This window comes from Mustelus asterias, chromosome 9 (genome assembly GCF_964213995.1).
Source record: "Mustelus asterias chromosome 9, sMusAst1.hap1.1, whole genome shotgun sequence".
In the NCBI taxonomy this organism is placed as follows: domain Eukaryota; kingdom Metazoa; phylum Chordata; class Chondrichthyes; order Carcharhiniformes; family Triakidae; genus Mustelus; species Mustelus asterias.
In genome coordinates, this window is record NC_135809.1 from 67,701,681 (window position 1) to 67,723,812 (window position 22,132).

General features: G+C 44.0%; 1 protein-coding gene across 2 annotated transcripts in view; it reads right to left on the reverse strand.

The window, feature by feature from the left end:
- kdm5a (lysine demethylase 5A) overlaps window positions 1–22,132 on the reverse strand; it is a 323,208-nt gene that overhangs the window by 179,244 nt on the left and 121,832 nt on the right. For both annotated transcript variants that reach the window (XM_078220321.1, XM_078220322.1), the window contains 4 exons: window positions 16,037–16,195; window positions 14,420–14,601; window positions 8,238–8,400; window positions 7,481–7,600 (listed from right to left, as the gene is read on the reverse strand). In XM_078220321.1, the coding sequence (XP_078076447.1) occupies window positions 7,481–7,600; window positions 8,238–8,400; window positions 14,420–14,601; window positions 16,037–16,195 (624 nt within the window). The remainder of the gene's footprint in view (window positions 1–7,480; window positions 7,601–8,237; window positions 8,401–14,419; window positions 14,602–16,036; window positions 16,196–22,132) is intronic.

Below are 22,132 nucleotides of genomic sequence, written 5' to 3' on the forward strand. Positions count from 1 at the left end.
TAGTTTGAGGATGAGGTGTAAACCTTTTAGGACTGAGGTGAGGAGAAATTTCTTCACCCAGAGTGTTGAATGTGTGAAATTCACTACCACAGCAAGTAGTTGAGGCCAAAACACTGTGAGATTTCAAGACGAAATTAGATATAACTCTTGGGGCTGAAGGGATCAAGGGATATGGGGTTGCGGGGTGTCGGGGGGGTGGGGAGGCGGGATCAGGATATTGAATCTCATGATAAGCCATGATCAAAATGAATGGGCAGATCAGGCTCGAAGAGTCGCATGGCCTATTCCTACTTCTATTTTTTATATTTCTATATAGTCATGCCTGTCTGAGTTGCATAGAAACATAGACGGTCGGAGGAGGAGGCCATTTGGCCCTTTGAGCCTGCTTTGCCATTCATTATGATCTTGGCTGATCGTCCAACTCAATAGCCTAATCTGCTTTCTCCCCATACCTTTGATCCCATTCGCCCCAAGTGGTATATCTAGCCACCTCTTGAATACACCCCTAGACAAGCCATTCCAGTATAGCTACAACACTGACATCTACCCGGCACTGTGGAAAATTGCCCAATATCCTGTCTACAAAAAGCAGGACAAATCCAACCCAGCGAGTTACTACCCCATACATTCAATGATTTGGCATCAATTACTTCCTGTGGTCATGAATTCCACAGGCTCACCACTCTTTGGGTGAAGAAATGTCTCCTCAACTCCATCTTAAATGGTCTACCCCGAATCCTCAGACTGTGACTCCTGGTTCTGGACTCCCTGCATTTACCCTGTCTAATCCTATTAGAATTTTATAAGTCTCTATGAGATACCCTCTCATTCGTCTGAACTCCAGCAAAAACAATCCTAACCTAGTCAATCTCTCCTCATATATCAGTCCCGCCATCTCCAGAATCAGCCTGGTAAACCTTCACTGCACTCCCTCGAGAGCAAGAACATCCTTCCTCAGAAAGGGAGACCAAAACTGCACACAATACTCTCAGTGTGGCCTCACCAAGGCCCTGTATAATTGCAACAACACATCCCTGTTCCTGTACTCGAAACCTTTCGCAATGAAGGCCAACATATCACTTGTCTCCTATACCGCCTGCTGCACCTGCATGCTTATCTTAAGTGACTGGTGAACAGGACACCCGGGTCCCGCTGCACACTCCCCTCTCCCAATTTAAAATGATTTGGACAATGATTTCTTTGACCTCAAATATTAAATGTTCCATCTGTTTGCAATGTAGCTTTTTAATCAAAGGGTTAAGAAACACATATCCAACTAATGTGTATATTTTGCACAGTGCCTCAGTATTACTAAAGATGGATACAAAATAAATTTACAGGACAAACCCACCAAACGTAGCAGCACAGTGTTATTCGAGAGGATCTGGGAGGGATCCATATCTTTGACTCCAGATCTCATGAATCCTCCTGGCATGAGGTGAGATAACCTCTTGCTGCTTGCCAACTAATGCCTGCCCCCACCTGATGAATCAGTACTCCTCCATATTGAACACCAATCGGAAGAATCACTGAGGGCAAGGGCACAAAAAATACTCTGGGTGGGGGATTTCTAGCACCTTTACCAAGAGTGGCTTGGCAGCATCATTACAAACTGAGCTGGCTGAGTCCTGTGGGACATATCTGTAAGATGGGTCTGCCCATGGCTGAGAGCTGCAAGAGAGAAAATCTTCAGGGGGTGGTGACGTAATGGTGGTGTCACTGGAATAATAATCCAAGGCTCAGTTCAATCCCACCACCGCAGCTGGTGGGATACAAATTCAACTGGGTGGCACGGTAGCACAGTGGTTAGCACTGCTGCTTCACAGCTCCAGGGACCTGGGTTCGACTCCCGGCTTGGGTCACTGTATGCGTGGAGCTTGCACATTCTCCTCGTGTCTGCGTGGGTTTCCTCCGGGTGCTCCGGTTTCCTCCCACAGTCCAAAGATGTGCGGGTTAGGTTGATTGGCCATGCTAAAATTGCCCTTAGTGTCCTGTGATGCGTAGGTTAGAGGGATTAGTGGGTAAATATGTAGGGATATGGGGGTAGGGCCTGGGTGGGATTGTGGTCGGTGCAGACCTGATGGGCCGAATGGCCTCTTTCTGTACTGTAGGGATTCTATGATTCTAATAAATCCACAATTAAAAACTACTCTCTGGATTGGCGAAACCATTGATGATCGTCATAAAAACCCATCTGGTTCATTAATGTCCTTCAGGTAAGGAAATCTGCCATCCTTACCCGGTCTAGTTACATGCAATTTCAGCCCCTTGGTTGACTCTTATGTGTCCTGTGAAATGGCCTAGCAAGCCACTCAGTTGTATCAAACTGCTACAATGTTTACAAAAAGTGGATCATCCAGCACTGACCTTGGCACTGGGAATGACAACAGCAAACCCAGACCTGTCAATCTTGCAAAATCCTCCTTAGTAAGATTGGGAGAGTGACTTCACAGGTTAGTCAAGCTGAGGGATCACCCCGGTTCATGAAGAGTGCAGGAGGGCATGCCAGGAGCAGCACCAGGTATACCTAAAAATAGGGTGTCAACCTTGTGAAGCTACAACACTTGTATGTCAAACAGAAAAAACAACAAGTAAAAGGGCTAAACAATCACACAATCACCAGATCAGATCTAAGCTCTGCAGTCTTGCCACATCCAGCTGTGAATGGTGATGGACAATTAAACAACAACTCACTGGAAGAGGAGGCTTCATAAATACCCTCCTTAATGATGGGGGAGTCCAGCATATCAGTGTAAAAGATGAGACTGAAACATTTTCAAATATCTTCAACCAGAAATGCTGAGTGGATGATCCACCTCGGTCTCCTCCAGAGGTCCCCAGCGTCACAGATGTCAGTCTTCAGCCAATTTGATTCACATCACGTGATATCAGGAAACAGCTGAAGGTACTGGATACTACAAAGGCTATGGATCCTGACAACATTCTGGCAATAGTCCTGAAAACATGCTCCAGAACCTAGACAAGCTGTTCCAGTATAACTACAACACTGGCCTCTACCTGGCACTGTGGAAAATTGCCCAATGTCCTGTCCACAAAAAGCAGGACAAATCTAACCCAGCGAGTTATTACGCCATCAGTCTGCTCTCGATTGGGTTCTTCTTGCCACCGGCATCTCCTCCAAGACAACGGTCATCAAGAAGTCCTTCTCTGAGCGAGGCCTGAGAACGTGACACCCGTTCTATGATAATAAGTGATTCGGACCCCAACCCCCTCCCCTCCGTGCGCCTGACATTGCCCAGGAAACTGGCTGCGCACACGATATCAGAAAGCAGCAAAGATTGAATACAGGAATTGGGACGTCTTGTTGAAATTGTACAAGACATTGGTAAGGCCACGCTTGGAATACTGTGTGCAGTTCTGGTCACCCCATTATAGAAAGGATATTATTAAACTGGAGGGAGTGCAGAAAAGATTTAGGATGCTACTGGGACTTGATGGTTTGGGTTATAAGGAGAGCTGGATAGACTGGGACTTTTTTCTCTGGAGTGTAGGAGGCTGAGGGGTGATCGTATAGAGGTCTATAAAATAGTGAGGAGCACAGATCAGCTAGATAGTCAATATCTTTTCCCAAAGATAGGGGAGTGTAAAACTAGAGGGCATAGGTTTAAGGTGAGAGGGGAGAGATACAAAAGTGTCCAGAGGGGAAATTTTTTCACCCAGAGGGTGGTGAGTGTCTGGAACAAGCTGCCAGAGGTAGTAGTAGAGGCGGGTACAATTTTGTCTTTTAAAAAGCATTTAGATAGTTACATGGGTACGATGGGTATAGAGGGATATGGGCCAAATGCAGGCAATTGGGATTAGCTTAGGGGTTTAAAAAAAGGGGCGGCATGGACAAGTTGGGCCGAAGGGCCTGTTTCCATGCTGTAAACCTCTATGACTGTATGATTCTATGACTGTAAACTGATGGAAGGGGTCATCAACAACGCTATCAAGCGGCACTTACTCAGCAATAACTTGCTCATGGATGCTCAGTTTGGTTCCGCCAGGGTCACTCAGCTCCTGGCTAAGTGTCCAAGGCTCAACCATCTGCAGTTGCATCATCAATGATTTTCCCTCCATCATGAAGTCAGAAATGAGGATGTTTGCTGATGATAACACAGTGTTCAGCACCATTCATGATTGGTCCATGCCCACATGCATCAAAACCTGGAAAATATCCAGGCTTGGGCTGAAGAGTAACATTTGTGCTCACAAGTGCCAGGCAATGACCATCTCCAACAAGAGAGGATCTAGCCATCTACCCTCAACATTCAATGTCATTATCATCATTGATTCCCCCATTATCAACATTCCGGGGGTTAGCATTGACCAAAAACTGAACTGAACTAGATATACAAATACTGTGGTTACAAGAGCAGGTCAGAGGCTGAGAATCCTACAATATCCTGAGAGTAACTCCCCTCCTGACTCCCCAAAGCCTGTCCACCATCTGCAAGGAACAAGTCAGGAATGAGATGGAATACTCCTCATTTGCTTGAATGAGTGCAGCTCCAACAAAACTCAAGAAGCAGAACAAAGTTGCTTAGAAGCAAAATATTGTGGATGTTGAACTCTGAAATAAAATCAGGGAAAGTTGGAAAAACTCAACAGGCCAGCATCCGTAGGTAAGGAAGTTGCTTGATTGGCATCCTAACCAGCACCTCCAACCTTCACTGCACCCACCACCAATGCACAGTGACAGCACTGTGTACCATCTAGAAGAACAAGGGCAACAGATGCAAGGAATACTATTGCCTGCGAGTTCCCCTCCGAGCCACACACCATCCTGACTTGGAACTACATCACTGTTCCTTCATCAAAATTCTCCTTTCCTAACAGCACTGTGGGTGTACTGACACCTCGAGGACTACAGCTGTTCAGGAAGGCAGCTTACCATACCTTTTCAAGGACAATTCGGAATGGGCAATGAATGCTGGCCTAGCCAGCGACATCCACATCCCATGAATGAATAAAAAAAACACTTGCCCTTGTACTCACCAATTTACCTGTAGCTGTATCTGTTCGTGATAGTTCCATTAGCAATGACCACCACACAGCTACTCAGACTGAGGACACCCTTCAGCGAGCTATGTGGCCTTAACAAAGTACTAAGTGAGATAAATTCAGAACAGATCTTCAGATCAAAAGAGAGTATCCATGGGGCATTGTGGCCATCAACAGAAGAATTGCATACAACCACAATTTGTAACCCGAACCAACTGCGCCCCTAGCCAAGGATAACAGTATAACTACAACACTGGTATCTACACAGCAATATTTTTAATCCATGGGAGGTGGACATCAGTAATTAGGCCAGCATTTATTGCCCATCCCTAAATGCTCAAGAAGTGTTGGTGAGCTTCGTTTTGAATAGTTGCAGTTCATGTGGTGTAGGTACAAACAACAGTGCTCTTAGGGAGGAAGTTCCTGGATTTTGACCCAGCGACAGGTGATATATTACCGAGTCCAAGATGGTGGGTTACTTGAAGAGGAACCTCCAAGTGGTGGTGTTCCCATATTGTCTAAGTATCTTCTGCTCATACAAAAAGCAAATCCAACCCAGCCACCTAGCAACCAACTCTTGACCACAAGTTATATGATGAAAGGATCGTCAACAGAGCTATCGAGCATCACTTATTCAACAATAACCTGCTCACTAACGCTCAGTTTGGGTTCCATCAGGGCCACTCCAGATCTTACTAGTGCCTTGATCTAATCATGGACAAAAGAGCTCAGTTCCAGAGGTGACATGAAAGTAACTGTCCTTGATGTCAAGGCAGCATTTGATCAAGTGTGACATCAAAGAGCCCTAGGAAAACTGAAGTCAATGCAAATGGGGTATAAATCTTCACTGGTTGGAGTCATACCTAGCGCAAGGGAAAAGAAGGTCAATCATCTCAGCCCAAGACATTGCTGCAGGAGTTTTACTCTCTAACACCACATGGACCGCAGCCACTGTGCTCTCAAAGGTAATTGAGGATAGACTGGCCAGAAATGCTCACTTCCCAAGAGCAAACTTCAAAAAGTGTGTGCAGGTTTGACCACCCTATTTTTAAAACAATCTTCAGCCATTGGTGAAGTACAAAGAAAGCGGAATGATGCAAAAGGAAAGACGGATTACCTTGCAACTTTCCTTTTGAAAGAAGACAGAGAGGATTTGATGGAAGTGCTTAAAACTGAAAAATGTTTGGACAAATTGAATTGAAGTAAACGTTTTGGCCATATTCAGAATTTAAACACAAGCACATTTATATTTATAAATTAAGGACAATAAAAGAAAATAGGAATTTGAGGAACTTCTTTTTTAGTTAACAGAGTGGTATGTACGTGTAACAGATTATTAGCAAAGGTAGAACAAGAAACCTCAAAGGAGTATAACTGAACTAGATAAGTTCTTGCCAAAAATAGAATGCAGACTTCTGAAAAAAATGCACCAATGGAATATATTAGATGGATGGGCTGAAGGTCTTCTCCCGTCTGAAGCTATAATGGCATTACTAAGCACAGTCAGGGGAGCTGAGGTTGGGGCATTGGAGTGCGCTTTCCCTGTACTTGGTTATTGTCACCCTTCACTTGGGAATACTCAATGCTGACATTGGGTGCACAAAGTTGCATTGACAAATTCTTCTGATACCTCCCATAGAATGTAAGTGATGTAGGGTGTGACAGCATATGGGTAGGGCATGATGTTAAGTGGTGTGCTGCATTTGAGTTGGATGCTGCAGACAAAATGATGCCCTCAGTGAATCCTTTGCACATTCCAACCTTGCATACATTACCTTGCAATTTCTATTCAGGGTTCCTAGTTGATATGGGATCTCACCTGTGGAGAAACAGTACCTGCAATCCAACATGCTATTACTCCTTGCCCATTTAAGCATCAAACAGCATAGACTGTGCCTATTAGTGGTTAGCACTGCTGCTTCACAGCGCCAGGGACCCAGATTCAATTCCGGCCTCGGGTCACTGTCTGTGTGGAGCTTGCACATTCTCTCCGTGTCTGCGTGGGTTTCCTCCCACAATCCAAAGATGTGCGGGTTAGGTTGATTGGCCATGTTAGTATTAACCCTAATATCAGGGAAATTAGGAGGGTAAATTACGAGGGATTACAGGAATAGGGTCTGGGTGGTAATATGCTCGGTGCAAACTCGAAGGGCCAAATGGCGTCATTCTGCACTGTAGGGATTCTATGATTATCTGAAATTTATATCAGTCAATTATCCATCATGCTAATAATCAAACTATGTGGGCTAAATGTGTCCAATAATTATTGTTTACAGGTGTAACACAGATAGTATTCACTAAACAAAGATTAGATTGAATGCTTAGAGGGAACTGAGTGACTATACCATCTTTCGAAGTCTGTACTCAATAATTATCTATATTAAGCCAAGATTCCTGATGCATGACTATCCAACTTGGCTGCATAGCTGAAGCACGGACTTGCTGAAAAACATTTTCTAGAAGATGTGAAACATACCCAGTCTGCAGTACAGAAATTCACTGCTTCTGCAAAGTTGTAGCCCTGGTTGAATCCACTATGATAGGCTCTTGGGAAAGTAACCACAAACTCACCAGCACATTGATTTGTTCGGAACACCTAAGAGTGAAAAATGAAGATTGACAATATAATCTCAGCAGAAATTACTAATTTCATTCTCCTTAACTACAGATTACCAACAAAAGTCAGCACAAACTGGGACCATTAGTCCTGTATGGCTTGATTGCATATTAGCGTCATCAACGAGCCAGGAGGGCAATTAAAAATTTCTCAATCGCGATCCAATAATTTTTCCTGGAAAGTACACACATATGTACATCTGGTCAGGTCAGAACAGACATGGCTAATTTTCCCTGTCCCAGCTCACAACGGTCACAAAAGCAAGTGCCCATGAGTTCACTTGCAAGGTAAAGTTTATTTTGAATGGACTGGACAAGTATGAGAGAAACATATAAAAAAACATAGTTTAATTTGCAAGTTAATGAGTTAAACTACATCACTAATAAATAGGAAGATTTTCTTTGCACTCATTCAAATAAGACTTTGCAGAATATAACTGGCATGAACAATAAAAGATATAAACAATAAAACTACAGAATGCATAAAAAGGTGCAGCTCCAGGCTGCAAAGCTAGACATACAACCCAGAATCCAGTGTTCATTTCTTCCCATGACATCTTCTCAACAAATTAGACACAAGCTGAGTAAAGAAGGCAAAAGGGAAGGGAAGAACATACCGGGACTCCGTGCTCCATAAGAATATTGGGATTCATGATGGTCACCAACTGATGCAGCAGATCTGGTTGAGAATGGAAGAGTTCTGGAGCCAGTTTTCTCATTACAAGCTCGAGTTGTTCAGCAGCATAGCCCGGCACACCATACCAAGTCTTCGGCTCTCCCCTGTTAAAGAAAGTCAAACAATATTGCTCTTCACGTTTTACACCATGGAGAAAATCTTACTTTACAAAGACAACTTACAAAGCTGAGGCAGGAACCACAATGACTGTTAAAAAAATGTAACAGCATTTTATCTTTTACATTGCTTTGTTGAACCAATTGGTTCAATGAAAAAGCATGGTCACATCAGGCACTAGATTACAATTTCAGACTTGTCTAATGTTGCGAAGTTGAGTAGAGCAATTGTAGGTTAATTGTAGAACATAGAATGTTAGAATTTGGTGTTTGTAAAATTGTAAAATGATAAGAGGAGAAAGCATTGCATGGTTCTATTAGAAGGTGATGTGCTTTTTTGTGCTTAGAGGTTAAACGTGCATGCACAGTGCACCCAAAATGAAACATTTGTATCGAAAGGCCAAGCAGCAGTGTTACCAAGGCAACAGGCTTACAGGCTTTTGAATTTAGCCAATCAGTTTGAATCAGGCAGTTATGTACCAGCAACCTATTAAATTTAAATCTGCTGGTTTTGGCAACCTAAGACCAATCCTATTGTGGCGAATATTGAAATGTCATCATAGGTATAAAAGGAAGGGGGCAGTGGGACAAGGAGGGAGGCCACCTGCCACAGCTCAAAGCGTCATCTAGATAGCAAAGAAGAAAGAAAAATCAACAAGGCAGCCCAGAATATTCCAGAAAACACAAAACCTGATTGCTCTACAACTTAGAGTGACTAAAATTATTATTTTTTGTCAATGAGTGGGAATTGCATTTGTTGGAACAGAATTGTGTTTATTAGAATCATGTTTTATTCAGTTTGTTAATAGTTTAGTTAACTTGTTCACTGTTAGTTAGATAAATAAATTGTTACTCATTGATTTTAGAGTGTCAGGGAGTTATTTTGATTTTACCACTAAAAGTTGCTGAAGAGTAGATCGTACCACTTCACACTTTTTTGCAGATTATAGGGCAAGGTGCTCCTCTGAGTGGTTAGGTATTAGTTCTCAGAGTGGGGGGAATCAACCTCTGCTTTATAACACTAATAATCAGAACAAACTTCCCCAAGTCTTTCTGTCTTCCCAGCCACCACCAATGAGGGAAAAAGAGGACTGGCATTGTAAAATATATCATACAAAACAATACAGAGATCTGGAGTGAATGTGTACATATCTTTGAAGCTGACAAGACAAGTTGAGAAGGCTACTAAAAAGAGCATTGGCTTTATAAACAGCCACAAAGAATATAAAAGCAAGAAGATTAGACTAAACTCAAAACCCTGATCAGATCTCAGCTGGAGAACCATGTCTAATTCTGTGCATCACAATTTAGGGAGGATTTCAGGCCTTGGCGAAGGCGCAGAGGAGATCTACTAGAATTGTAGCAGGATGAGAGATGGTTATGTGGAGTAATAGAGAAGATAGAATTGTTCTCTGCAGAACTGATTCAGCTTAAAGGATATAAAATGTATTAAAATATTCAATAATATCTAAAGATATTAAATAATGTAAATCTGCTTCCAATGGTAGGAGGGTGAGTAACCAGGGAACCAAAGCGGAGAAGACCATTTTTTCACTCACTATTGGAACCTAGACTCAATAGCAACTTTCAAAGGGAAATGGATAGATATTTGAAAGGGAGAAATCAAATGGCTATGAATATAAAGTAGGGTAGTGATTGAATTGGGAGCCAGCACAGCCACGATGGCATCTCTTTTTGTGTTGTATGATTCTACCACAGTCACATCTCCGTAATCCTTCTATGCTGCAAATATGTGGCAAAGACAATGGAATTCTTCAAAGGGTATCAAGAGAGATTTTTATTAACTTTTAATGATAACCCCAAGGTATGCTAATTAAATTTCAGATGTTAATCCAGCTCCTTCACACTGGGATCTCAGGCACTCCCTGGGTTATCAGCTAAATTATGTTGTAACAATGGGACATACTTTCAGATACAAGATAAACAAATGTGTGTACGTGCAAAAGGAAAACTATTCACAGTGGGTGAAAAACCACTGTTTTATTGCCCAATTATCCTCAACATCACAAAAACGTACTTTTGGCTGAGTGCAGCAGTAAAAAGATGACAGTAAAGTTGGAATATGGGGAGTAATGAGGCTCATCCAAGATTCCTAAAAATCTTACCACTACCAACAAGGCTGAAATTTGTACGGTAATGGAATTCTTACCCCCTTACCTGCCATAGAAATGCTCAAGAAGCCCAGCATCATCCTGGATAAAACAGTTTCCTGCATGAGCACCTTCCACTCAGTATCCAACCCCCGCAACATTAACACACTATGCCTGAAGTACGCAATCTACAGCATGCACCATGGCAACTCTTCAGGTTTCCCCTAAAAGATCTCGCAACAAAAAATTCTTCAGTCACATGACTCTGTTTCAAATATCAATTAAGTTAGCAAAACTGAACACGCTAGAGGAATTGAAGGGCCTGGTGAACAGAAATTGGAAAGAAAGGCCCCATGGACTTCTTACTTCATTCCCTTCAAACTGATCATCCAAGCAAACTCACTCAAAACAAATTTGTACATCCTGATGTTATGTCGATAAGGCATGAGAGATCATAGGCTGTGTAAATCAAATCTTACTTTATACTTATTTCAAACTGGACTTTGCTGGAACAAAAACATGGCTGCTGCAAGGAATGTGGAATCTCTTGTGGAATCTCACACCTATCATTGTGTGGACCCATTACAAATCAACAAAACAAGGGAGCAGCAGTCAGTCTCCCAGCCTGGACTTATAACAAAGAGATGGCCATCAAACCTAGTCATTCCTGATAGCCACCATCCATCACCCAATATAAACAATGTTTTTTAACCAGAGGCATCAAACCTGACTGAACTTGAAACTGAGTCATCAATTGACAACACTTCATGATCTATGTTACATTCCTGGACTCCCAGGGCAATCTGTTCTTAAACATCCAACCTGTTAACACCAAAACCAGACTCTCGGTTGGCAACAAAGTCTGTCCCAAGTCTAAACCTCCCCGAAGTCTGATTTCCTGGAAGATTCCTGTCATCAATTGTACAGCAGACATCTCCATACCAACCTCATCTTGCTATTTCATCACCAACTTTGAAGGAATTTGGCAACTCCTGCTTTCAGCGAGTTGAACCCACCTGATCCTCAACTCCTACGTGAAGGGACCCTCACTGGACTCTTGATATTCACGAGAATTAATATCCATATAAATAGTTGTTTGATTGTACAGAACTTAAGCAATGTTAAAAAAGACATTTTATTGAAGCTTTTCATCTTGCACTCATCAGGACAACCGCAAGAATACCAATGTCAGGGGAACAACAGCTTACATAAAGTTAATGGTAGGGCGTTGGGGAGAGTTACAGAACAAAGAGATCTAGGGGTACATGTTCATAGCTCCTTGAAAGTGGAGTCACAGGTGGACAGAGTGGTGAAAAGAAGGCATTCGGCATGCTTGGTTTCATTGGTCAGAACATTGAATACAGGAGTTGGGACGTCTTGTTGAAGTTGTGCAAGACATTGGTAAGGCCACACTTGGAATACTGTGTGCAATTCTGGTCACCCTATTATAGAAAGGATATTATTAAACTAGAAAGAGTGCAGAAAAGATTTACTAGGATGCTACCAGGACTTGATGGATTGAGTTATAAGGAGAGGCTGAATAGACTGGAACTTTTCTCTCTGGAGCATAGGAGGCTGAGGGGTGACCTTATAGAGGTCTATAAAATAATGAGGGGCATAGACAAGGTAGATAGTCAATATCTTTTCCCAAAGGTAGGGGAGTCTAAAACTTTAAGGTGAGAGGGGAGAGATACAAAAGTGTCCAGAGGGGCAATTTTTTCACACAGAGGGTGGTATCTGGAACAAGCTGTCAGATGTAGTAGTAGAGGCGGGTACAATTTTATCTTTTAAAAAGCATTTAGATATAGTTACATGGGTACGATGGGTATAGAGGGATATGGGCCAAATGCGGGAAATTGGGATTAGCTTAGGGGTTTAAAAAAAATGGTGGCATGGACAAGTTGGGCTGAAGAGCCTGTTTCCATGCTGTAAACCTCTATGACTCCATAAACTTGTTTCCCCCAAAATTGGTATTCTTGCGATCCTCCTAATGAGTGCAAGTTGAAAAGCTTTGACAAAATCTCTTTTCAGCAATACTCTAATATGCATGTCTTTAGTTTAATTTTGTTTTATGTTACTCCTAGTTGCAATATTCCTTTCTTTCCTATCTCCTTTAGTTGCTGACCCCAATCCCTCAGGTTTGAACATATGAATAAACAATATTTCTGATTTAACCCAAAATGAGTTTGGCACAAGTCACATTAAAATTTACTTTACAAACAGAGGGTTTGGGGAAACATGCTACAGCCAATTTTAGAAATTAAGACCATAAGACCATAAGACATAGGAGCGGAAGTAAGGCCATTCGGCCCATCGAGTCCACTCCACCATTCAATCATGGTTGATTTCAACTCCATTTACCCGCTCTCTCCCCATAGCCCTTAATTCCTCGAGAAATCAAGAATTTATCAATTTCTGTCTTGAAGACGCTCAACGTCTCGGCCTCCACAGCCCTCTGTGGCAATGAATTCCATAGACCCACCACTCTCTGGCTGAAGAAATTTCTCCTCATCTCTGTTCTAAAGTGACTCCCTTTTATTCTAAGGCTGTGCCCCCGCGTCCTAGTCTCCCCTGTTAATGGAAACAACTTCCCTACGTCCATCCTATCTAAGCCGTTCATTATCTTGTAAGTTTCTATCAGATCTCCCCTCAACCTCCTAAACTCCAATGAATATAATCCCACGATCCTCAGACGTTCATCGTATGTCAGGCCTACCATTCCTGGGATCATCCGTGTGAATCTCCGCTGGACCCGCTCCAGTGCCAGTATGTCCTTCCTGAGGTGTGGGGCCCAAAATTGCTCACAGTACTCCAAATGGGGCCTAACCAGTGCTTTATAAAGCCTCAGAAGTACATCCCTGCTTTTGTATTCCAAGCCTCTTGAGATAAATGACAACATTACATTTGCTTTCTTAATTACGGACTCAACCTGCAAGTTTACCTTTAGAGAATCCTGGACTAGGACTCCCAAGTCCCTTTGCACTTTAGCATTATGAATTTTGTCACCGTTTAGAAAATAGTCCATGCCTCTATTCTTTTTTCCAAAGTGTACAACCTCGCACTTGCCCACGTTGAATTTCATCAGCCACTTCTTGGACCACTCTCCTAAACTGTCTAAATCTTTCTGCAGCCTCCCCACCTCCTCAATACTACCTGCCCCTCCACCTATCTTTGTATCATCGGCAAACTTGGCCAGAATGCTCCCAGTCCCGTCATCTAGATCGTTAATATATAAAGAGAACAGCTGTGGCCCCAACACTGAACCCTGCGGGACACCACTTGTCACCGGTTGCCATTCTGAGAAAGAACCTTTTATCCCAACTCTCTGCCTTCTGTCTGACAGCCAATCGTCAATCCATGTTAGTACCTTGCCTCGAATACCATGGGCCCTTATTTTACTCAGCAGTCTCCCGTGAGGCACCTTGTCAAAGGCCTTTTGGAAGTCAAGATAGATAACATCCATTGGCTCTCCTTGGTCTAACCTATTTGTTATCTCTTCAAAGAACTCTAACAGGTTTGTCAGGCACGACCTCCCCTTACTAAATCCATGCTGACTTGTCTTAATCCGACCCTGCACTAATTAAAACCTCTGCTTACAGACAGACAGCAAGGGAAAAAAAGGTCAGTTTGTCTCTCTCCCTTCTCTGTAACACTGGTACATCCTGCACAGTTCACTGCAGTGAAACAATCCTGAAACAAAAATAATTGGCAGAATTTGCACAACGTTAAACTAGTTCTACTTTTAATGGCAGGTTTTATGGCACTCAAAAAAGCAACATTGGATTGTTGAAAGTGCTCATTTTGTGTGTCTTAAATTGGTACACTTAAACTTAGTAAGTTAGATATGTCAGACTGGACAAAACCATGTGATACACCTGGCAAACTGAGTTACAAACCAGTGCAAATAGTTGATGGAGTAGCTCCAATGATCTTCAATGTGCCAGCAGAAGGAGGAGAAGCACATTCCCACATAAAGCCAAGGAATCTTCATCCCAGAGATGTCTGCGTTGATGTGAGTCAGTACGGACTGCTCCAGGACAGGCATGTTGTTCAAGTTCCAACCAGAATTAGCGTAATCCTGAGAAATGATGGAGCATGAAAGCAGAGAGTGAAACATGGAACAGAGAGCAAGGAGAAGGTAGTAGGGCAGAGGTGGGAGTAAGGCAGAGGTGATATGTGGGCAGACAGGAGTGTTGGGTAGGTAGATATTTGAGGGATGAAAATGGCATGGTAAAATGAGAAAGGTTCCTGCAGGATTAATTCCTTAAAATTCAACTACCTTCAGTGGACCAATTTACAGAATGGGTCTTTCTAGATCATCTAGTCCAGTTTTAGCTCTCCTGAAAAACTAGATTTATATTGTAAATTTGCCACTCAAACTGGGAATAAAAGGAATGCTGCTGTCACATCCAGATTTTTACGGGTAAATGTGATATCTGCAAACTGCTACAGCTCAGTTACATAAAGGGAGAATTTTAAAATCTGTTTGAGGCAATTTCTGGGTCGGTATAGTTAGGTAGATTGCAGTGCTGCAAGGATAACTACATTAAAGAGCTCCAAAGCAGCTTCAGCTGTTTCTCGCATGCTCATTCTTTTCCCGGCAAAAGGTGATATGAACCAATCTGGCAGCAGAGGGAAATCAATCAAACTAAATAAGAGACACTTAACAGTGATTATTGCAGCAACATAGAATCCCTACAGTGCAGAAAAGGCTTTTCAGCCCATCAACTCTCCGAAAGCTCATCTCACCCAGACCTCCCTCCCTGTAACCCCGCAAATTTAGCGTGGCCAATCCACCCGACACATCCCAGGACACCAAGGAGCAATTTAGCATGGCCAATCCACCCAACCCACACATCCCCAGACACTAAGGGACAATTTAGCATGGCCAATCCTGCTAACCAACACATCTTTGGACTGTGGGGAAACACCAGGAAGAAACCCAAGCAGACATAGGGAGAACATGCAAACTCCACAGTCACCCAAGGCCAAAATCAAACCCAGGTCCCGTGAGGCTGCATTGTTAACCACTGTGCCGCCAAAATTTGTCCAGTATCACACAGCTTGCTGTCTGCCACTGAATGCGGAATTCTTCCAAACGGATGTTTCCAATTTTCATGGACCTATTGAAGTTTCACAAAGTGAGGACCTCCAACCTCCCATGCAGTAGGCCACACTATCTGCAGCTCCAGCCTCTGGAACACATCCAGCAAACTCGAGCCAAACTATCTGGCTGTTTCCTGTAATATTCAACTGGAAGGTGTGTTGCTACTTCCAGTGAGTTAATGACCTGCAAGTAACCTCAACATGGCAAATTTCTGTGTGATAGTTCAGAATGCCTGCAGTTCGAACACTGGTCATGCTGTTTGCAAACAGTAGTAATAGGGCAAACTTTGGGAAAAAAGATAGTTTCCTTCAGCCAAGATTACCACATTACCTCTTTGATTAACACCATGTGCTTTTATGGGGTGGTGAGCTGGAGAAACAGGAAGAGCACAACAATAAACCCTTACCTCCTCTTCAGGCATCAGTCTTCTTTTGTTCTCTTTGACGGGAAATCCACTGCCAAATTCCTTTGAGGTAATGTCAGCACCATACTCCACAATAACGTCCTCCTCAATGCTACTCACAAGTCGCCAAAACTCTTTCTCAACTAATTCGGTTGGGACCATCTGCCAAACAGTGAGAGAGAGAGCCAGCCTTTACTGACAGACAAAGGGTATCACGGCACTAGGCTCTGGGGCAGGGTGAATAGCAGCAAGGAGAATCTACAAGGGGGGTATTGGCAGGGGTTGGTGGCAGGTGTGAAGAACGCAGTGTATATGGGAGAGTGGAGTGTTGATTTGCTTTATTATTGGCACAACTATTGGGATACAGTGAAAAGTAGTTTCCTGCACGCTATACATTCAAAACATACCGTTTTGGTATGGGGACATGGGGAGAAGAAGAATGTGCAGAATATAGCGTCTCCCATACACTGCAATCTTCACACCTGCCACAAACCCCCACCAACACTCCCCACCCTCACCCCGTGGATTGTCCTTTTGCTACTAAGAGGGAGGTCGTGCCTTACAAATTTGGTGGAGTTTTTTGAGGAAGTGACAAAAACGGCTGATGAAGGAAGGGCCGTGGATGTCGTCTATATGGATTTCAGTAAGGCATTTGACAAAGTCCCACATGGCAGGTTGGTTAAGAAGGTTAAGGCTCATGGGATACAAGGAGAACTGGCTTGGCCATAGGAGACAGAGGGTAGTGGTCGAAGGGTCTTTTTCCGGCTGGAGGTCTGTGACCAGTGGTGTTCCGCAGGGCTCTGTACTGGGACCTCTGCTATTTGTGATATATATAAATGATTTAGAAGAAGGTGTAACTGGTGTAATCAGCAAGTTTGTGGATGACACGAAGATGGCTGGACTTGCAGATAGCGATGAGCATTGTCGGGCAATACAGCAGGATATAGATAGGCTGGAAAATTGGGCGGAGAGGTGGCAGATGGAGTTTAATCCGGATAAATGCGAAGTGATGCATTTTGGAAGAAATAATGTAGGGAGGAGTTATACAATAAATGGCAGAGTCATCAGGAGTATAGAAACACAGAGGGACCTAGGTGTGCAAGTCCACAAATCCTTGAAGGTGGCAACACAGGTGGAGAAGGTGGTGAAGAAGGCATATGGTATGCTTGCCTTTATAGGACGGGGTATAGAGTATAAAAGCTGGAGTCTGATGATGCAGCTGTATAGAACGCTGGTTAGGCCACATTTGGAGTACTGCGTCCAGTTCTGGTTGCCGCACTACCAGAAGGACGTGGAGGCGTTAGAGAGAGTGCAGAGAAGGTTTACCAGGATGTTGCCTGGTATGGAGGGTCTTAGCTATGAGGAGAGATTGGGTAAACTGGGGTTGTTCTCCCTGGAAAGACGGAGAATGAGGGGAGATCTAATAGAGGTGTACAAGATTATGAAGGGTATAGATAGGGTGAACAGTGAGAAGCTTTTTCCCAGGTCGGAGGTGACGATCACGAGGGGTCACGGGCTCAAGCTGAGAGGGGCGAAGTATAACTCAGATATCGGAGGGACGTTTTTTACACAGAAGGTGGTGGGGGCCTGGAATGCGCTGCCAAGTAGGGTGGTGGAGGCAGGCCCGCTGACATCGTTTAAGACTTACCTGGATAGTCACATGAGCAGCCTGGGAATGGAGGGAAACAAACGATTGGTCTAGTTGGACCAAGGAGCGGCACAGGCTTGGAGGGCCGAAGGGCCTGTTTCCTGTGCTGTACTGTTCTTTGTTCTTTGTTCTTTACTCACCCCTGCCCCAGAGCCTGTGTTGCAGTCACAGATACAGTGTAGAGAAAGATCAGCTTAATTATATGGTAGGTCCATTCAAATGTATGACGACAGCAGGAAAAGCTGTTCTCGAGTTGATTGGTATGTGTTCTCAGACTTTTGTATCTTTTTCCCAATGGAAGAAGGTGAAAGAGAGTATGTCTGGGATGTATGGGGTCCTTGATTATGCTGGCTGCTTTCCCGAGGTAGCAGGCAGTGTTGACGGAGTCAATGGATGGGAAGCTGGTTTGCATGATGGACTGGGCTACGTTCACAATCCTTGATAATTTCTTGTGGTCCTGGTCAGAGCAAGAGCCATACGAAGCTGTTATACATCCAGTAAGGATGCTTTCTATGGTGCATCTGTAAAAATTGGTGAGAGTCGTGGTAGACATGCCGAATTTCCTTAGCCTCCTGAGAAAGTAGAGGCGTTGGTGGGTTTTCTTAACTATAGCGTCAGTGTGAAGGGACCAGGACAGGTTATTCGTAAACTGAACACCGAGAAACTTGAAGCTGTCAACCATTTCCACTCCATCACCGTTGATGTCGACACTTTGTTTCCTGAAGTCGATGACCATCTCCTTCGTTTTACTGACATTGAGGGAGAGATTATTGTCGTCACACCAGTTCACCAGGTTCCCTATCTTTTTCCTGTACTTCGTCACGTCATTGTTTGAGATCCAATCCACTATGGTAAATCAGCAAACTTGAAAAAGAAGTTAGAGCAGAATTTGGCCACATAGTCTTAAGTGTATAAGGAGTACAGTAAGGAGCTGAGGACACAGCCTTGCTGTGTTGAGGATAATCGCATAGGAGGTGTAGTTGCGGCACGGTAGCACAGTGGTTAGCACTGCTGCTTCACAGCTCCAGGGTCCCGGGTTCGATTCCCGGCTCGGGTCACTGTCTGTGTGGAGTTTGCACATTCTCCTCGTGTCTGCGTGGGTTTCCTCCGGGTGCTCCGGTTTCCTCCCACAGTCCAAAGATGTGCGGGTTAGGTTGATTGGCCAGGTTAAAAATTGCCCCTTAGACTCCTGAGATGCGTAGGTTAGAGGGATTAGCGGGTAAAATATGTGGGGGTAGGGCCTGGGTGGGATTGTGGTCGGTGCAGACTCGATGGGCTGAATGGCCTCCTTCTGCACTGTAGGGATTCTATGATTCTATGATTCTTACTGATTGCGGTCTGTGGGTTAGGAAGTCTTGGATCCAGTCACAGAGGGAGGACGCGAGCCTTAGGCCATGGAGTTTGGAGATGGGTTTCATAGGAATAATGGTGTTGAAGGCTGAGCTGTAGTCAATAAATAGGAGTCCGACATAAGTGCCTTTGTTATCCAGGTGTTCCAGGGTTGAGTGTAGGGCCAGGGAGATGGTGTCTTCTGTGGACCTGTTGCGGCGATAAGTGAATTGTTGTGGATCCAAGTAGTCTGGGAGACCGGAGTTGATGAGTGCCATGATTAACCTTTCAAAGCATTTCACAATGATGGATGTCAGAGCCACTAGGCGGTAGCCATTAAAGCACATTGCCTAGCTTTTCTTTGGCACAGGGATGATGTCATCTTCTTGAAGAACGTAGGAAGCCCAAATCGGAGTAAGGAGAAGTTAAAGATGTCTGTGAATATCTCTGCCAGCTGGTCTGCGCAGGATCTGAGTGCTCGTCCAGGTACCCAATCCGGGCCAGTCGCTTTCCGTGGGTTAACTTTCAAGGCGGCTGATCTGACATCGGCGATGGTGACCTTGGATACCGGTTTGACCGAGGCTTCCAGGGTGGATGACAGCCTCTCGCTCAAAACAGGCATAGAATGCATCAAGTTCATCAGGGAGGGGTACACTGTTGCCGACAATTCTACTTACCTTTATCTTGTAGCCTGATATGTTGTGTAGACCTTGCCTTGATCAGTGGGTGTTCATGTGGCTAGCCTGGGACTCTTGTTTGGTCCGGTGCTGTCTCTTGGCATCTTTGATGGCTCTCCATAGATCGTATCTGGATTTCCTGTATTTCTTGACTTGAATGCCTCAGACCTGAACTTCAGTAACCAGTGGATGACCCTGTTTTTCCATGGTTCGTTTCCGGTTGAGTAACACACGGACTTGCTTCTTTGGCACACAGTCTTCTACGCACTTACTAATGAAGTCTGTTACTGTCGTGACATACTTATTCAGGTTGATCACCAAGTCCTTAAATATTGACCAGTCCACTGAGTCGGAGCAGTCCCATAGGAGATCATCCAATTCCTCAGACCAACATCGCATGGCTTTCTTTATGGGTACTATCTGAATTCGGGAATGTTGGGAATTATTGTTTATTTATTCGCAAGATGTAGACATCGCTGGCTGGGCCAACATCGATGTGATGATGAGCTGCCTTCTTCAACCACTCCAGTCCATGTGGTGTTAGGGAGGGAGTTCCAAGATTTTTACTCAGTGACAGTAAAGGAACAGCAATGTAGTTTCAAGTCAGGAAAATGTGAGATTGAGTGGGGAACTTCTAAGTGATGGTGTTCCTATGCATCTGCTGCCCTTGTTCTTCTAGATGTTAAAAATTGTCGGTTTGAAAGATATTAACGAAGGTGCTTTGGTGAGTTGATGCAATCTTATCTTGTAGGTGGTACACACTGCTGCCATTCTGATTCAGTGATGGAGGGAATGAATGTTTAAGATGATAAATGGATGCCAATCAACCAGACTGATTTGTCCCAGATGATGTCAAGATTCTTGAGTGTTGTTGGAGCTGCATTCATCCAGGCAAGTAGAGAGTATTCCACCCTGACTTGTGCCTTCTAGATGGAGGACAGGCTTTGGAAAGTCAGGAGGCAAGTTACTCACTGCACAATTCCCAGCCTCTCACCAGTTCTTGTGGCCACCGTATTTATATGGCTAGTTCAGTTCAGTTTCTGGTCAATGGTAACCCCCCTGGATATTGATAATGGGGATTTAGTGATGGCAATGTCATTGAACATCAAGGGCAGATGGTGAAATTATCCCTCGTTAGAGATGGTCATTGCCTGGCATTTATGTGGCGTGAATGTTACTTGCCACTTGTTACTTGTCAGCCCAAGCCTGGATATTGTCCATGTCTTGTTGCATTTGGACATGGACTCTTCAGTATCGGAGGAGTTGCGAATGGTGCTAAACATTACACAATCTTTCGTGAGTATCCACACTTCTGAACTTATGATGGAGGGAAAGTCAGTGATGAAGCAACTGAAGATAGGTTGGCCGAGGAACTCCTGCAACAATGTCCTGGAACTGAGATGATTGACCTCCAACCACCACAGCGATCTTCCTTTGTGCCAGGTATGACTCCAATGAGTCATAGAATCAGAGTCATAGAGGTTTACAGCGTGGAAACAGGCGCTTCGGCGCAACTTGTCCATGCCGCCCTTTTTTTTGAAACTCCTAAACTAATCCCAATTGCCTGCATTTGGCCCATATCCCTCTATACCCTTCGTACCCATGTAACTATCTAAATGCTTTTTAAAAGATAAAATTGTACCGGCCTCTACTACTGCCTCTGGCAGCTTGTTCCAGACACTCACCACCCTCAGGATTGCTTCATCTGCCATTCGTCAGCCCATTGGCCCAATTGATCAAGAACCCGTTGTAATTGGAGACTACGTTCTTCACTGTCCACTATGCCACCAATCTTGGTGTCATCTGCAAACTTACTAACCGTGCCTCTTATATTCTCATCCAAATCATTAATATAAATGACAGATAACAGTGGATCCAGCACTGATTCCTGAGGCATACCGCTGGTCACAGGCCTCCAGTTTGAAAAACAACTCTCCACAACCACTCTCTGGCTTCTGTCAAGAAGCCAATTTTGTATCCATTTAGATACCTCACCCTGGATCCCGTGAGATTTAACTTTATGCAACAACCTACCATGCGGTACCTTGTGAAAGGTCTTGCTAAAGTCCATGTAGACAACTTCAACTGCATTGCCCTCATCTACCTCTCGGTTACCCCTTCAAGAAACTCTATTAAGTTTGTGAGACATGATTTTCCACTCACAAAGCCATGCTGACTGTCCCTAATCAGTCCTTGCATCTCTAAATGCCTGTAGATCCTGTCTCTCAAAATACCTTCCAACAATTTACCCACCACAGATGTGAGGCTCACTGGCCTGTAGTCCCAGGCTTTTCCCTGCACCCTTTTTAAACAAAGGCACAACATTTGCCACTTTCCAATCTTCAGGCACCTCACCCGTAACTATCGATGATTCAAATATCTCGGCTAGGGGACCCACAATTTCCTCCCTTGCCTCCCACAACGTCCTGGGATATACCTCATCTG